General features: G+C 43.5%; 1 protein-coding gene across 2 annotated transcripts in view; it reads right to left on the reverse strand.

Annotated features, from left to right (window-relative positions):
• Positions 1-5,290: 5,290 nt before the first annotated feature.
• The window catches only part of LOC109026962 (SUMO-interacting motif-containing protein 1-like), a 60,313-nt gene continuing 47,480 nt past the window's right edge, over positions 5,291-18,123 (reverse strand). Inside the window, exons 3-7 of one of the 2 annotated variants that reach the window (XM_063707016.1) lie at positions 16,069-16,301; positions 15,002-15,071; positions 9,935-10,003; positions 9,029-9,062; positions 5,291-7,945 (exon numbers count right to left, since the gene is read on the reverse strand). In XM_063707016.1, coding sequence (XP_063563086.1) covers positions 7,458-7,945; positions 9,029-9,062; positions 9,935-10,003; positions 15,002-15,071; positions 16,069-16,301 — 894 coding nt within the window. In that variant the 3' untranslated portion in view covers positions 5,291-7,457. The remainder of the gene's footprint in view (positions 7,946-9,028; positions 9,063-9,934; positions 10,004-15,001; positions 15,072-16,068; positions 16,302-18,123) is intronic. The other variant, XM_063707017.1, reaches the window with a different exon arrangement.

The following is an 18,123-nucleotide window of genomic DNA, read 5'->3' on the forward strand; positions in this document are numbered from 1 at the left end:
TGGAGGTTCCTTCCTTTCCACCTGCACTGGGGGAGTGCAATGAGCAGAAGAAAAGCGAAGGTCCCTCCGCCTTGTGAGATCAGCTGACACCTGAGCTTAGCTGCATCCCTAGCCCTGCAGCCTGTTGCTTCCCTTGACCGCCACCACCACCTCCATCTTCAAGGCTGTGCTGGGCACTCCGGGCTGGGCCTGACGCGTTCCAAATCTGCAGCTCCCCTCACTCTGCATCCTGGGCCTCCACCACTCTCCAGGAGAGTGGGAGACGCCTGAGCCATGGGTGGCGAGAAGTGGCAGTCCTGTGCCGCCTCAGTGCCCCACTTGCCTCCTTCGTGGAATGGACTTGACATCCCTGCCTCGCTGGCCAGGGCGTGGCCGAAACCTACCCAGGATGTAGGAGCACCTGGCACAGCGCTTGGCCGGTGAGGCGGTGGTTGCAATAATAATAACCATCCCTTGTTGAACATTCACCAGATAACCAAATTCTCCACACCGCATTTCACTTAGGCCTCCCTACCTAAGAGCTGGGTCCTAATTCACTGGTTCTGTACATCAGGAAGGCAAAGCACAGACAGGCAAGTAGCTTGCCCGAGGTCCCAGAGCTGTAAGGGATGGGGGGCTGGGATTGGGAACCCCTGGAATCCACTTTCAGAGCCACGTTTCTTCCCCTTTGCCCTGTATAGCAGGTGCCCATGAGCAGGTGTTCCTTCTCTGCAGGCCTCCCTCCTCTCCCCTGCTGGAAAGGGCAGATGGGGAGGGCTGAGAGGAAAACGGGCATGGTGGAGATGCAGAGGATCTGCCTCAGGCTCCGCTGCCTCGAGGAAGACAGGGATTCTGCTGCTGGGTGCTGAGGAGCGCCGATGGGGCATTAGTGGGACCCAGAGTGTGGCACTGTAAATGAGAGCTGTGTGGAGTGCTTGGGGAAGGCTTCCCCGAGGAGGCAAAGTCTTGCTGGTGGAGGATTTGTCAGCAGGAAAGGGAAGGGATCATCATGTGCAAAGGCAGGCAGCCTGGAGCCAGCATGTGTGTCAGGTACCCAGGAGCAGCTGGAGTGTTCCTGGCACCCACGATACTGTGCAGAAGTGGGGAGGTGGGCAGCAGAGGGAAGGCTGGGGTGAGTCATGAGGATCTGTGAACGCCACACTAAGTGACTTGTACTTTATTCTAGGGGTGCAGGGGCTTTGAGAAGTTTCAAGCATGGGAGAATTTTTTTGTTGTTCTTTTTGAGACAGGGCCTCTCTCACTCTGTGGCCAAGGCTCGAGTGCAGTGGCGCGATCTCGGCTCACTGCAACCTCTGCCTCCCGGGTTCAAGATTCTCCTGCCTCAGCTTCCGGAGTAGCTGGGATTACAGGCATGTGGGACCACGCCTGGCTAATTTTTTGTATTTTCTTAGTAGAGAGATGGTTTCACTATGTTTGCAATCTGCCCGCCTCAGCCTCCCAGAGTGCTGGAATTATGTGTGTGAGCCCGGCCAGGGGAGAACTTTTGAACACTTACCTGTGTTCTATGACACAGATCCTTTGGGGGATAACAAAGATCCTTTGGGGGACCCAGGGTGGACTGCAGGGTGGAGTCTGAGGAAGGAGAGCACCCAGTTCAAGGGAGAGATGGTGAAGCCAGAATGAGTTAGGGGAGTGGGCGTGGGGATGCTAAGCCCCCAGAGCCAGTAGGAGCCCTCCCTAGCAGGATCAATCAGACGCCATCAGGCCTTCCCTTCACAGAGGGTCGATTCCACTGCAGACTGTTTCCCAAAAGGCCAAATGGACGGACACATGGCCTTTTTGCTATCTCAGCCCTCATGCCTTGAGAACATATTTTACAAAACAAAAAAAGAGAACAGCAACTTTCAGTTTCAGCATCAACATGTAAACAGCTTGGCAAAACCCCATCTCTACTAAAAATAAAAAAAAAATTAGCTGGGCATGGTGGCGGGCACCTGTAATCCCAGCTACTTGGGATGCCAAGGCAGGAGAATCGCTTGAACCCTAGAGGCAGAAGGCTGCAGTAAGCTGAGATCGCGCCATTGCATTCCACACTGGGCAACAAGAGCAAAACTCCGTCTCTAAATAAATAATAAATAAATAATATAATAAAAACACCAAGCGCGATCTCTATAACAAGAAAAAAGAGCCTGTCTTACTGAGGCCCTACGACAGTCACCCAGCTCCAGCCGCCTCTAGCCTTCCTGTCTCACCTAAGGAGGTGGGACAAAGCTAAGACACCTGTGAAGACACCAGGGATATGGATGCACTAAAAGACCAAGATTTAATCATAAAATTAGAAACATGCTTCCCCGTTTCCTAAATCATACCACCACATCAACGGGGCTCCAGTGTAACAGCAGTGGATTGTAGCTGAGGGAGCTACTAGGCACAGTAATTTTTTTTTTTTTTTTGAGATGGAGTCTCGCTCTGTCACCCAGGCTGGAGTGCAGTGGTGCAATCTCGGCTCATTGCAACCTCTGCCTCCTGGGTTCAAGCGATTCTTCTGCCTCAACCTCCCGAGTATATGGGACTACAGGCATGCACTGCCAAGCCCAGCTAATTTTTGTATTTTTAGTAGAGACAGGGTTTTGCCTTATTGGCCAGGCTGGTCTCGAACTCCTCACCTCAGGTGATCTGCCCATCTTGGCCCCCCAAAGTGTTAAAATTACAAGCGTGAGCCACCACACCTGAACTATATTGGTTTTTAAAATGTTAAACCTGTTTTGCACATATGAAATAAATCCTGTTAAATTGTGGTGTATTCACAGATTCACATTTATTCATAAATTCAATTTGCTAATATTTTGCTAATAGTTGCATTTATATCAGGGATCCCTAACCCTCAGGCCTGGGACTAGTAACAGTATCAGGCCACATAGCAGGAGGTGAGTGGCAGGTGAGCCAGGATTGCCACCTGAGCTCTGCCTCTAGTCAGATCAGCGACAGCATTAGATTCTCAGGAGTGTGAACCCTATTGTGAACAGCACATATGAGGGATCTAGGTTGCAAGCTCCTTATGAGAATCTAACTAATGCCTGATGATCTGAGGTGCAACAGTTTCATCCCGAAACCATCTGCCTCACCCACCATGTCCCATGGAAAAATTATCTTCCATAAAACTGGTACCTGTTGCCAAAAAAGGTTGGAGACCGCTGATCTATGTTCATGAGAGGTATTGGTCTGTAGTTTTCCTTTCTTCCAACGTTTTTATCTGATTTTGATACAGGAAATGCTAACTTCATGAAATGAGTTAGGAAGTATTCCCTTCTATTTTTTGGGAAGAGAATGTAGAGAATTGGTACCATTTCTTCCATAATGTTTGCTAGATTTGACAACAAAACCACTGGGTCTGGTGCCTTCTTGTTTGCAAGGTTGTTTATTGATTTCCATAATTTATCAATTTCCATAATAGATATAGGCCTATTCGGATCATCTCTTTTCCCTGTGTGAGTTTTGGTTGGTTGTGAATCACCTAAGCTATCAAATCTGTGGGTACAGAGTTGCTCATAATATTCTTTTGTTATCTTTTTAATGTCCTTGGGATCAGTAGTGATGACCCCTTTCTCATTTCTGTTATCAGCAATCTGTGTTTTTTTTTCTTAGTTAGCTTAGCTAGAGGTTTATACATTTTACTGACCTGTCAAAGTACTGTTTTTATTTCTTTTTTCTATTGCTGCTGCACAAATTAGCACATTTTTACTTCACTGAATTTTTCTATTGGTTTCTTGTTTTCTATTTTATTGATTTCTGCTATAATTTTTATTTCTATCCTTTTGCTTGCTTTAGGCTTACACTGATCTTTCTTCTCTAGTTTCCTAAGATGGAAACTTAGATTATGAATTTTAAATCTTTTTAATCTCTTCTAATATAGGCATTCAATATTATAATTTATCTCCAAGCACTGCTTTCACTGCTTCCTATAAATTTTGATACATTGTATTTTCATTTTTATTTAGTTCAAAATATTTTAAAATTTCTGTTCAGACTTCTTCTGTGACACATCTGGTATCTAGAAGTGCTTTGTTTAATCTCCAGTTATCCTGAGATTTCCCATCTATGCTTCTGTTTTTGATTTTGTTTAATTTCCTCTGAGAGCACACTTCATATGGTTTGTAGTCTTTGAAATTTGTAAGGTGTATCTTAAGGCCAAGTATGTAGTCTATCTTGGTGGATGTTTCATGTGAGCTCGAGGAGAATATGTTCTCTGTTGCTGTTGAATGAAGTATACTGTAAATGTCAATTAGATTCAGTGGCTTGACAGTATTGTCCAGTTCAGCTGTATCCTTACTGATTTTTTTGCCTGCTAAATGTGTCAATTACTGATAGAAGAGTGTTGAAGTCTCCAACTATAATAGTGGACTTGTCTATTTCTCTTGCAATTCTATTAGTTTTTGCTTCACATACGTTGATGCTCTGTTGTTAGGTGCATACACATTAAGGATTTAACAATGTCTTCTTGGAGTATTGACCCTCTTATTATATAATGCCCCTGTTTATCCCTGATCATTTTTCTCCCTCTGAAGTTTGCCTTATCTGATATCAATACTGCTGCTCCAGTTTTCTTTTGATTAGTATTAACATGGTATATCTTTCTTTATATCTTTATTTTTATGCTATTTGTGTCTTTATATTTAAAATGGGTTTTTTTTACAGACAACATATCATTGGGTCTTTTTTTTTTAATCTACTGGCAGTCTTTGTGTTTTAGTTGGTATACTTAGCGCCATTCACATTTAAAGTGATTATTGAGATAGTTGGATTAATATCTACCATGTCTGCCGCTGTTTTCTAGCAGGTGCACTTGTCCTTGTTTTTCTTACCTTCCCTTCTTTTTCTGTCTTTTCTGGTTTAACTGAGAATTTTACATGATTCCACTCTTTTTACTTTCTAGCATTATGATTATACTTCTTTCAAAACATTTTAATTCATTGTCCTAGAGTTCGCAATATAGATTTGCAACTAATCAACATCCACTTTCAAATTGCACTTTACCGCTTCATGGGCAGTGCAGGTGTCTTCTAGCAGAGTATTCCCAGTTCCTCTCTCCTCACCCTTGTAAGAGTGCTATTCTTGATTTCACCTATCCTTTACTATGGACCCCAACACAATGTTACTATTATTACTTTAACCAGGCAGTTACCTACTAGATCAACTAAGAATAGGAAATGTAAAAGATTTTCTATTGTCTTCATGTACTCCTTTCCTGACAGTTCCTTTATGTGGATCTGAGTTTCTAACCTGTATCTCTTGCCTTCTCCGTTAAGAGCTGCTTTTAACATGTTTTGTAGGGCAGATTGGCTGGCAATAACTCTCATTTTTTTGCTTGTCTGAGAAAGTTTTTTTTTTTTTTTTTTTGTTTTGAAACAGGGTCTTGACTGTCACCCAGGCTGCAGTGCAGTGGCCAAACACGGTTCACTGCAGCCTCGACCTCTCAGGCTCAAAGGATCCCACTTCAGCCTCCCAAGTAGCTGGGACTACAGGACCATGCCACCACACTCAGCTAATTTTTAATTGTTTTGTAAAGTTGGGGTTTCACTATGTCACTCAGGCTTGTCTCAAACTCCTGGGCTCAAGCGATCTTCCTGCCTTGGCCTCTCAAAGTGCTGAGATTACAGGTGTGAGCCACCATGCCTGGCCCTCAAAAAGTTTTTGTTTCTCTTTCATTCTTTTTGTGAGAGCAAAAAATTTCTATAACATGGATGTCACCATTTTTAAACCATCATAAAATCCACCATTCTGTAGCCTTTACATACACAATGTTTTCTTCACTTTTGAAGGATACTTTTGCTGGATATAGAAATCTAGGTTGATGGGGTTTTCTCTTTTTTTTTTTTTGAGGCAGAGTCTTGCTCTGTCGCCCAAGCTGGAGTGCAATGGCGCGATCTCGGCTCACTGCAAGCTCCACCTCCCGGGTTCACGCCATTCTCCTGCCTCAGCCTCCCGAGTAGCTGGGACTACAGGCGTCTGCCACCACGCCTGGCTAATTTTTTTGTATTTTTAGTAGAGACGGTGTTTCACCGTGTTAGCCAGGATGGTCTTGAAATCCTGACCTCGTGATCCACCCACCTCGGCCTCCCAAAGTGCTGGGATTACAGGCGTGAGCCACTGTGCCCAGCCAGTTTTCTCTTTCAACACTTTACATATTTCACCCTTTTCTCTTCTTGCTTGCGTGGTGTCTGACAAGAAGGCTGTAATTCTTACTCATTTCCTGTATAAGTAAGCTGGGTTTTTTTCTATGGCTTCTTTCAAGATTTTGTGTTTGTCTTTGGTTTTCTACAGTTTGAATATGATATATGTAGGTGTTGATTTTTTTTTTTAAGTATGTATCCTATTTGGTGTTCTCTAAGCTTATTGGATCTGTGGCTTGGGGTCTGCCTTTACTTTTGGAAAATTGGGAGCCATTATAACTTTCACGATTCTTCTGCTCTGTTCTCCCTTTCTTCTCCTTGTGGTGTTTCAATTGTGCATATATTATACCTTTTGAAAATATCCCACAGTTCTTGTATAATCTGTTTTTTCCCCATTTTTTTCTTTGCATTACAGTTTGGGAAGTTTCTATTAACATATCTTCAGGCTGATTTTTTCCTCATCTATGTCCAGTCTACTGATGGTCCCATCAAATGCCTTCATCATCTCTGTTATAGCGTTTTCTCTTTCTCTTTCTTTCCTTCCTTCTTTCCTTTCTTTTTCTTTCCCTCCTTCCCTCCCTTCTTTCTTTCTTCCTTCTTTTGTTTTTTATTTTTTGTTGTTGTTGTTGTTTTAGACAGAGTCTTGCTCTGTTGTCCAGGCTGGAGTGAAGTGGCAACATCTCGGCTCACTGCATCCTCTGCCTCCCAGGTTCAAGCGATTCTCATGCCTCAGCCTCCACAGTAGTTGGGATTAGAGGTGCGTGCCACCATGCCCAGCTAATTTTTTATAGTTTTAATACAGACTGGACTTCACCATGTTGCCCAGGCTGGTCTTGAACTCCTGAGCTCAGGCAGTCCACCTGTCTCGGCCTCCCAAAGTGCTAAGATGGAGAAAGCTGCCATATAAAGAGTTATCTTAGGGGGACCAGGGCAAGATCTGAGGGATCAGTTAGTTGGCTATGCCCCTTGTCTGGGCAAGACACTGCAGTGGCTTGGGTGGGGTGGTGGCAGGGGTGGTGGGGTGAAGAGCCTAGGTCTATTCTGAAGACAGGGTATCTATGAGGGGTCTCTGTTTCTACTCTTCCAGAGCACACCACCACCTGCAGCTGTCTCCTGCCTCCAGTGCATCAGAGTCTGGAGCGCATTGCTTCTCTGGAGGGAGATAAAGACACAGTGGCTACCTGGGGAGATAAAACAGCACCAGCAGGAATCAGGGGTTCCAGAGAGGAGGGAACCTGGCCCTGGGCTATGTGTGTATCAGTTGTGATATGCATAATCATCTTTGGTCTTATTTTTTCCAAGTGACTGGAAAAGTTCATTTCTAGCTTACTTACCTCTGTTCCTTCCTTAAACTCCTCTAGCCTGGCTTTTGTCTCTGCCATTCCTACTAAAACCACTCTGCTCAAGGCTGTCATCAGTGTCTCCACTGCCCAGCCGTGGACTGTCAGAGCCACTCCGGGACAGTTGCACCAGATGCATGAGTTTCCTGATACAGTGAAATCTCAGCAGGAGTTGACACCCACCTGCCTGGTGCTCTGGGATGAATTTCTGCACAGATGCAACCTCTGTGGGTGGAAGCCAGGATGAAGTATATGCATCTGTGAAGGCTGGCCTTCCATCTGTTTTCTGATGCAACCAAAATGCTTCAGGGCTCGTCTTATCTGGAGGTTTGATGGCTACAGACGTGAGGGGCTTCCAGGTAGAGCTCAGACCTGAGACTTCTGGTCCCCTGTCTGGACATCTGTATGAAGACGGAGAAGCACCAGCCAACCTCTCCACAACCCTCACCAAGTTCTCATGGAACATCCTCTGATGGTTCCTCTCGGTGCTGGGTTCTGGCAGGAGAAAGAGAAGTCAGGGAACAGAAGAGCTGCTCTGCCAAAGTCATACCCTTCTTGGAGACACAAGGAACTCCATCTCTCATTCTCACTAGCAATTTGCTGTGGCAACTCAAGTGTTTTTCCAGATGGAACATAAGCAGACATGATGTGTTTGCCCTCCAGGTCTAACCCATGCAAAGCCTCCTGGGAACACACCTCACGCTATTTTCTATTCCATCAGGTGGATATGGATGATGATTAGGAACTAGGGTGAGGTGGAGCCAGAAGACACAAGGAGCCTGGATCCCTGAATGACCACATGGACATACACATGCTGAAGACTGCCTTGTAAGCAGGAAATAAACATCTACTGTATTGAACCTTTGCATGTAGGGACTATTTTTTATAGCAGCATAGCTTTACTCTGCCTAATACAATCCTTGCACTCAAGAGTTTACGGTCGTTTTAAGGAGACAAGACTCAGTCACACAATTCTGCAACAATAGTAGGTGGCTCAGAAGAAGAAGGGGCTGTAGGGTTTAGACTTCCAGTTCTGAAGTCACAGGCTGCAGGCCCCTGGATATGTGACTTTCCTATCTAATCCCTTTTCTGGAAAAATGGAGAAGAGTCAGACTGGGGGGAAGACTCTGTCAAAGGTTCATCAGTAGGGCTTGAAGCAAGTCAAGATGAGACCAATGATGTCAATTCTTAGAAAGGACAAAAGAAAATCGCCTCTAAATCCCTAAGAACTTTGGCTGCTACAAGGAGGGGATGGAGGCCAGAGTTTCCTAACTTCTCTCCTGGGACTCCCCAAACCTCAGAAGTTCCCTGGGGAGGAGCCCTGAACCTAGGTGTATGGGGATTTCATTATTCTAAGTGAAGTAACTCAGGGATGAAAAACCAAATGTATATTCTCACATATAAGTGGGAGCTCAGCTATGAGCATGCAAAGGCATAAGAATGATACAGTGGACTTTGGGGACTCAGGGGGAAGGGTGGGAAGTGGGCGAGGGATAAAAGACTGCACATTGGGTACAGTGTACACTGCTCGGGTGATGGGTGCCCCAAAATCTCAGTAATCACCACTGGAGAACTTACCTATGTACCCTAACACCATCTGTTCCCCCAAAACCTATAGAAATAAAAATAAATACATAAAAATAAAGATGTAAATAACATAAAAAAACTATGAATTAAAAAAAAAAGAAAGTTGGATCACCAGCTCTCTTAAAAATAGTAAGACCAGGTCTTGGAGGGCTGCATTCCAAGCAAGGGTGACGGTGGACACCTCCCTTCTATAATTCTCAGTTCCTGCCTGGCCGACTTCACTCATTAGGGAACTTACTTGGCTCTTGTAGACAGTTGAGTTTGAGACGTTTGGTGTAGAGAATGTTACCCCACAGTTGCCAGGAAGCAAATACAAATTTTGGTATCCAAGGGAGGTCCTGGAACCAGTCCCCCCATGTAGTCAACCAAGGGATGACTGCATATCAATGTGCTGTTGAATTTTAGTTTGTTAGTATTTTGTTCAGGATTTCTTCATCAACATTTATCAGGTATATTGGTTGGCAGTTTTATTGTAGTTTTTTACTTTTCCTTTTTTTTTTTTTTTTGAGACAGAGTCTCGCTCTATCGCCCAGGTTGGAGTGCAGTGGCACCATCTTGGCTCACTGCAACCCCTGCCTCCCGGGTTCAGGTGATTCTCCTGCCTCAGCCTCCCCAGTAGTTGAGATTTCAGGTGCACGCCACCATACTCGGTTAATTTTTGTTATTTTTAGCAGAGATGGGGTTTCACCATGTTGGCCATGCTAGTCTTGAACTCCTGGCCTCAAGCAATCTGCCCACCTTGGCCTCTCAAAGTGCTGGGATTGCAGGCATGAGCCACTGCACCCAGCTGCTTGGAGTTTTTTTGATCTGGCTTTGATATTAGGGTGTATCACACTACTAATAAAGACATATCCTAGACTGGGTAATTTATAAAGGAAAAAGGTTTAGTTGACTTACAGTTCCACATGGCTGGGGAGGCCTCACAATCATGGCAAAAGGTGAACGAGGAGCAAAGTCACGTCTTACCTGGCAGTAGGCAAGAGAGCTTGTGTAGGGGAACTCCCCTTTATAAAATCATCAGATCTTATGAGATTTATTCACTATTATGAGAACATCACAGGAAAACCCACCCCAATGATTCAATTACCTCCCACCAGGTCCCTCCCATAACACGTGAGAATTATGGGAGCTACAATGCAAGATGAGGTTTGGGTGGGCACACAGCCAAACCATATCACAGGGTAATGCTGGCCTCACAGAATAAGCTGAAATAAGTTATCTCTCCTTCTGTTTTTTGGAAAAGTCTGAGGAGGATTGGTGTTAATTTTTATTTAAATGTTTGGCCAGATTTACTAGTGAAGCCACCTTGTTCTAGGCTTTTTTGTTGAAAGGTTTTTGATTACTGATTCTATCTCCTTACTAGTTATTGTTCTGTTCAGATTTTTTATTTCTTCATGAGTCAATCTTGGTAGGTTTCTAGGAATTACTCCATTTATTCTAGGTTATCCAGTTTATTGGGGGTATAATTGTTGGTAGTATTCTCTTATAATCCTTTTTATTTCTGTGGCACTGGTTGTAATGCCCCCTCTTTCATTTCAGATTTTAATAATTTTTAAAAATTCTATCACTGAGCTATCAATGCTGATTTTAGTAATTTGAATCTTCTCTCTTTTTTAATCTAGTTAAGAGTTTGTCAGTTTTGATCTTTTCAAAAACCCAACTCTGTGGCTCGGTGCAGTGGCTCATGTCTGTAATCCTAGTACTCTGGGAGGCAAAGGTGGGAGGATCACTTGAGGCCAAGAGTTCAAGACCAGCCTGGGCAACTTAGCTAGATTCCCACCTCTACAAAAAATAATAAAAAAATTAGCTGAGTATGGTGACGCATGCTTGTTTTCCCAGCTACTTGAGAGGCTGAGGCTGGAGGATAGCTTGAGCCCAGGAGTTCAAGGTTTCAGTAAGCGATAATTGTGCTACTGAGCTCCAGCCTGGGTGACAGAGTGAGACTCTGCCTCAAAACAAACAAATGAAATGTTTAAAAACCCCATATCTTAATTTTGTTCATTTTTTCCCTATTCTCCATTTATCTCTGCTCTAATCTTTACTATTACCTTCCTCTGCTAACTTTGGGTTCAGTTTCTTCTTTTCCTACTTTAGATATAGTCAGGTTGTTGGTTTGAGAGCTTTCTTCTTTTTTAATGCAAGCATTTATTTACATCTGTAACTTCTTACTGCTGCTTTTGCTGCATCCATAAGTTTTTGTATGTTGTATTTCCATTTTAATTTGTCTCGGGGTATTTTAAAATTTCCCATGAGATTTTTTTTCTCTGAACCATTGTTGTGTGCTGTTTAGTTGCCACATGTTTGTGGGTTTTCCAGATTTCATCCTGCTATTGATTTCTGGTTTCATCCCATTGTGATTGGAAGATACTTGGTAGAATGTCAATGTTTTTATATTTTGTTTAAGTCTTGTTTTGTGGCCTAACATGTGGTCTATCTGGAGAAAATTCCATGTACACTTGAGAAGAATGTGTGTTCTGCTGTTGTTGGGTGGAATGTTCTGTGTATGTCTATGGTTAAGTGGCCTACAGTATTGTTTGAGTGCTCTGTTTCCTTATTGATTTTCTGTCTGGTTATTTTATCCATTATTGAAAGTGGGGTACTGAATCTCCTACTATTATTGTGTTGTCTATTTCTTCTTTCAATTCTGTCAGTGTTTGCTTTATATATTTAGGAAGTCTGATGTTTAGTGCATATATATTTGTAATTGTTATACCTCCTTGGTGAATTGACCCTTTTATTATATAATGTCCTTCTTTGCCACTTGTAACAGTTTTTATGTCTTTTTGTCTCATATTAGTATAGCCACCCTTACTCTCTTTGGATTACCATTTGTGAGGAATATCTTTTCTCAGCCTTTCATTTTCAGCAAGTTCTTCTATTTTTCTTTTTTTTTTTTTTTTAGAGACAGGGTCTTGCTCTGTCACCCAACTGGAGTGCAGTGGCACTATGATAGCCTACTGCAGCCTAGAATTCCTGGGCTCACGGGATCCTCCCACCTCAACCTCCACAGTAGCTGGGACAACAGGTGTGTGTTACTATGCCTACTAATTAAAAAAATTTTTTAGAGACAGAGTCTTTCTATGTTGTCTAGGCTGGTCCTGAACTCCTGACTTCAAGCAATCCTTCTACATTGGTCTCCCAAAGTGCTGGAATTACAGGCATGAGCCATTGCACCTGGCCACAAGAGTTTGGTATTTGAAAAGATATAAAGTGGGACTCTTGTAGATGGCATATAGTTGGATCCTGGTTTTTACTCCATTCAGCTAATCTCTGTCTTTTAATTGGGGACTTTAATCTATTTGCATTTAAAATAATTACTGACAGGGAAGAACTTACTATGGCCATATTAATTATTTCCTATATGTCTTGTAGCCTTTTCAGGCCTCCTTTCCTTTGTTACTGCCTTCCTTCATTTTTCATTGATTTTTTTTGTAGTGACATGCTTTGATTTCTTTCCCATTTCCTTTTGGGTATATTCTATAGATACCTTACTTGAAGTTACCAGTGAGATCACATAACATATCTTAAAGTTATAACAATCTAGTTTAACAACTTCAGTTGCATACAAAAACCTCTACTTCTTTACTACTCCACTGCAATTTATATTATCAATGTCTTAAGTTAGATCTTTATATACTGTATACCCATAACTTGTTTTATTTTTTGAGACAGAGTCTTGCTCTGTTGCCCATACTGGAGTGCAGTGGCATGATTTTGGCTCACTGCAACCTCCACCTTCTGGGTTCAGGCAATTCTTGTGCCCGAGTAGCTGAGACTGCAGGCATGCACCATCACACCCAGCTAATGTTTATATTTTTAGTAGAGACGGGGTTTCACCATGTTGGCTGAGCTGGCCTCGAACTCCCGACCTCAGGTGATATTCCCATCTCAGCCTCCCACTCCAGGACAGGTGTGGTGGCTCACACCTGTAATCCCAGCACCTTGGGAGGCCGAGGTGGGCGGCCAGGCACCCCCCAGACAAGTCAGTACATTGCATGCATGGTCCGCTCTTTGTTTCTGGCCCAAGGGAAGAGCCAAGGTATGGGAGGTTTTCTCCTGGTTGAACTATGCTTTGCAGGGGAGGGAGAGGGACATGGGCATGCAAAATGCCACAGACTTTCCTAGCACTTTTGATAGACTATGTTCTTGGTTAGGCATTGGCCTGGGCACTGAAGCTTCTTAATTCGGCTCTAGAGTTCTCACAGTGATATTCTGGTCTGTACATGGTTGTTAATTCGGTGTCTCCATGGGGTAACAAGGGCCTGGAGCTTCCTAGTCTACCATTTTGCTGATGTCTCCCAGATTGTTCCTACTTAAAGCCCTCTGTTATTTCACTCCAATCTGGACTAACTGCTTCCTAGGTGTGCTATTCATTGTAATCTTGGGACTTCAGTACTCTCCTGGATTAAATCTGATGTTGCCTGAATCCCATGCCTCCCCCCTTTTTTTGATTACTTCCTCATTCCTTTGATATACTACCTCAGGTAACCTCCTAAGAAACAGGGTATGGGGATATATTTTCAAATTCCTGCATAGCTGGAAATGTCTTAATTCTATCCTCACACTTAACTGATAGTTTGGCTAAGTACAGAATTCTAAGTAATTTGTTTTAGCCAATTGCTTTAGGTGAGCAGACAAAAAGTTGGGGATCCATTAAATTAAACTTGGGGATCCTTAAAGGTCAGAATGTGGAAGACCTTCTTCCTGTAGCACCAACTCTGCACTAGCTGTCTTTGTTTATTACAGAGAGTTCATTCAAAGTTTTTTTTTTTTTTTTTTTTTTGAGACAGAGTTTCGCTCTTGCTGCCCAGGCTAGAGTGCAATGGCATGATCTGGGCTCACTGCAACCTCCACCTGCCGGGTTCAAGCAATTCTCCTGCCTCAGCCTTCCGAGTAGCTGGGATTACAGGCATGTGCCACCACACCCAGCTAATTTTCTATTTTTTAGTAGAGACAGGGTTTCTCCATGTTGGGCAGGCTGGTCTCAAACTCCTGACCTCAGGTGATCTGCCCGCCTTGGCCTCCCAAACTGCTGGGATTACAGGCATGAGCCACCACGCCTGGCCTCATTCAACTTTTTTAGACAATACATTCTGTGACTTTTTGCCTGAAGGTAGGTAACCTGGCTACTGATCCTTCTGCCCTCAGCAATGAAGAGGTTGGCTGTTCCATCCACAAACTTTCAATAAATATCCAATAGCCCACATCTGACTCCTGCCCTCTATTAGATATTGTGTTTCTAAATCCAAGACCTCTCTGGTGCTCTAAAGTGAAGATTCATCCTTCCTTGGCTGTAGCCTCTCTACATGTATGTGGCTTTCTCTGCCCAGCTCATCAGTCATCACTCTTACATTCTCTGTAGGTCTCCCTAATCTTCATTCAAATCTGCCATCCTTCCCCTTTTTTTATAGCCATGAATTTATAACTTTCTCTATTCATTTACTATTATTTTTAATGGGATCTCAAGGAGAGGGATAAGTAAATATACTAAATCTTGAATTGGAAGATAGCACATACCATTTCAATAGGAATTTTCTGGCAGGGGTGGGAGTATCAGGAGGGAATAATGGTGTAGACTTTATTACCAGATTTACTGTCACTTTTCTTTTTTCTTTTAAGACAGGGTCTTGCTCTGTCACCGAGGCTGGAGTACAGTGTTGTGATCATGGATCACTATAGCCTCGACCTCCTAGGCTCAAGCAATCCTCCTGCCTCAGCCTTCTGTGTAGCTGCAACCACAGGCATGCATCGCTATGCCTGGCTAAATATTTTATTTTTATTTTTGTAGAGACAGGGTCTCATTTTGTTGCCCAGGCTGGCCTTGAACTCCTGGGCTCAAACTGTCCTCCTGCCTTGGCCTCCCAAAATGCTGGGATTACAGGTGTGAGCCATGGCACCTGATACCACTTTTCTTTATAGTTAAAACTTCCCCTACAGAAGATATAATCTTATAATTGTTGTTACCTCTTCCTCCATGACATAGGTGAGCAGTTTCCAGTCCCACTCCACTGTCTTGGCATTGGCTGGATGTAGCCTGAAAGTCAAGTGAAATCAATTAGAATTATGGAGAATTTAGCGGAAGAAGGGATAGGATCTGGAAGGTGATAGAAGGAAGAAGCCTCTTCTTATCCTCCATTATCCTCCATGCTCTTGCTCACTTTCTGGTATCATACCATGTCAATCTGAGAGTAGTGGAACTTCATTGTTTTTTGCTACCCAGTATCCACTCCCCTTTTGGAAAGCTTTAGTACTATAATTTTGTCTGAAGAAACCAACTCTTCACTACTCTTAACCAACTAGTTTTACCTACCAGAACCCCAAAATGAAGCATGTGGCTTTTTTAGCCAATCGTGCTGTTCTAAGCCTCAATTCACGGTGATTGGCTCAAAGATATGGTCATGTCTCTCATTAGGCCAATTAAATTCTGCAAGACTCAATTTCAGAACTCTTAGGTGACTATAAAGGAAAGACACTCTCTCCCACTGGAAGTGTCATAAAAGCCTGAGGCTGAGAGGCTACCACATGCAGCCCCAAAACAGAACTGAGGCTGAGAGGCTACCACATGCGGCCCCAAAACAGAACTGAGGCTGAGAGGCTACCACATGCGGCCCCAAAACAGAACTGAGGCTGAGAGGCTACCACATGCGGCCCCAAAACAGAACTGAGGCTGAGAGGCTACCACATGCGGCCCCAAAACAGAACTGAGGCTGAGAGGCTACCTCAGGCGGCCCCAAAACAGAACCAAAGTAGAGCTGCAGAATGAACCCTGGTAACAATTTTTGTATGCTGAATCAAGTCGCATCTCACTCCTCGGTTTCTAGGTTTCTAGTAACACGAGCCATTAAATTCTCTTTCAGCAGTAGTTAAGGTCTGTTTGGACTGGGTTTCCTATCATTTGCAATTCAAATAACACTAATATACTAAGTCACCCACTGTAACGGTTAGGTTAAAAAAGCCTGTCAAGAGAAAGCTATGCCCTGAGTCCAAGATCCCTAGAAGATTCGCCAACAGCCAGAGGTTATGGTTCATACTGTTGAATTTTCATGAGAAGCATGTAGGCCTCCTTTAGGACATCCACAGTCTCAGAGCCACTGAGCAAGATTTTCTGGATGATGTGAGCCACGATTTCTCTTGGTGGGTAATGCTGGGGTGACACAAAGTCCATCAAAAACTGCACAGTCCCCAGAGGAAAATTCTCTTCAATGGTATTTGTTACCATTCTTAGTCTTCGATGAGGGATGGGTTCTAATTTTTGACCCTTGTTCTGTAGAGATTAAAAAGAAGGAAATTAGGAGGGATTTCCTTTTTTTTTTTGAGACGGAGTCTTGCTCTGTTCCCCAGTTTGGAGTGCAGTGGCGTGATCTCGGCTCACTGCAAGCTCTGCCTCCCGAGTTCACGCCATTCTCCTGCCTCAGCCTCCAGGGTAGCTGGGACTACAGGCGCCCACCACCACGCCCGGCTAATTTTCTTTTGTATTTTTAGTAAAGACAGGGTTTCACGGTGTTAGCCAGGATGGTCTCGATCTCCTGACCTCGTGATTTGCCCGTCTCAGCCTCCCAAAGTGCTGGGATTACAGGTGTGAGCCACGGCGCCGAGCCGGGATTTCTATAGTATACAAAAATAAGAGGTTCTAGAATAGGTTGAAGATAGCAAAGTTTTCCAGGCATTTGAAATATTTCATGATTAAAAAAAAAAAAAAGAGGACAGGTGCAGTGGCTCACGCCTGTAATCCCAGCACTTTGGGAGGCCAAGGCAGGCGAACTGCTTGAGGTCAGGAGTTCGAGAGCAGTCTGGCCAACATGGTGAAACCCCGTCTCCAATAAAAATATAAAAATTAGCCAGACGTGGTGGCACGCAACTGTAGTCCCAGCTACTTGAAGGCTGAGACATGAGAACTGCTTAAACCCAGAAGGTGGAGGCTGCAGTGAACCGAGATGGCACCACTGCACTCCAGCCCAGGTGACAGAGAGAGACTCCAAATCAAAACAGACAAAAAAGAGCTTTATCTAAAAAACTTTTAATGACATGGGAAAAAGCTCATATAAAGTTAAAAAATCAGAATTCAAAATTGTACATATAACATGATTTCATCTATGTTAAAATATAGCATAGACAGAAAAATACAAAAGGGTCAAGAGGTAGCCTAGGTTGATTTTGGGGTGAGGGTAACTAGAGACTTAGGGATAGCTGTGATACTGTATCAGATACTGAAATAGATAAGAAAGAAGTTTTAAATTCATTTTGTTGTTAGGAGAAGAATTCCATTTTATTTTTTGTGAGAACAGTAAATATTAAGTTGCTTCTTCCCCCAAAAAATATGTATATAAAGACTGCGAGAGAATATGTGAAAAGTGATTTTCTATTATGTGGGTGGTAGAATTAGCGGTGATTTTTTCTCTATGTGCTCTTCTATATTTTTCAATTTTTCCATAACACACTTATTACTTTTATAATTAGAATTAAACAATTTTAAAGTTTGATATGAGGGTTTAATAACAATAAATTTGGAGCTCTTAATTTATTTTTGTTTTTGAGATAAAGTCTGGCTCTGTCACCCAGGCTGGCCTACAGTGGCATGATCATGGCTCACTGCAACCTCTGCCTCCCAGGCTCAAGCCATCCTCCCACCTCAGCCTCCCAAGTAGCTGGGACTACAGGCGTGTGCCACCACGCTTGGCTAATTTTTTTTTGTATTTTTAGTAGAGACGGGGTTTCACCATGTTGCCCAGGCCGGTCTCGAACTTGTGAACTCAAGTGATCAAGCCTGTCGTGGCTTCCCAAAGTGCTGAGATTACAGGTGTGAGCCATCATGTCTGGCCTTAAACAATTAATTAATTTTTTTTTTTTTTGAGATGGAGTCTCCCTCTGTTGCCCAGGCTGGAGTGCAGTGGCGCGATCCTGGCTCACTGCAAGTTCCGCCTCCCGGGTTCACGCCATTCTCCTGCCTCAGCCTCCAGAGTAGCTAGGATACAGGTGTGTGCCACCATATTCAGCTACTTTTTGAATTTTTTATATAGGGGGTTTCACCATGTTGCCTAGGCTGGTCTCAAACTCCTGGGCTCAAGCAATCCACCTACCATGGCCTC

Source organism: Gorilla gorilla, chromosome 4 (genome assembly GCF_029281585.2).
Source record: "Gorilla gorilla gorilla isolate KB3781 chromosome 4, NHGRI_mGorGor1-v2.1_pri, whole genome shotgun sequence".
Lineage (NCBI taxonomy): Eukaryota > Metazoa > Chordata > Mammalia > Primates > Hominidae > Gorilla > Gorilla gorilla.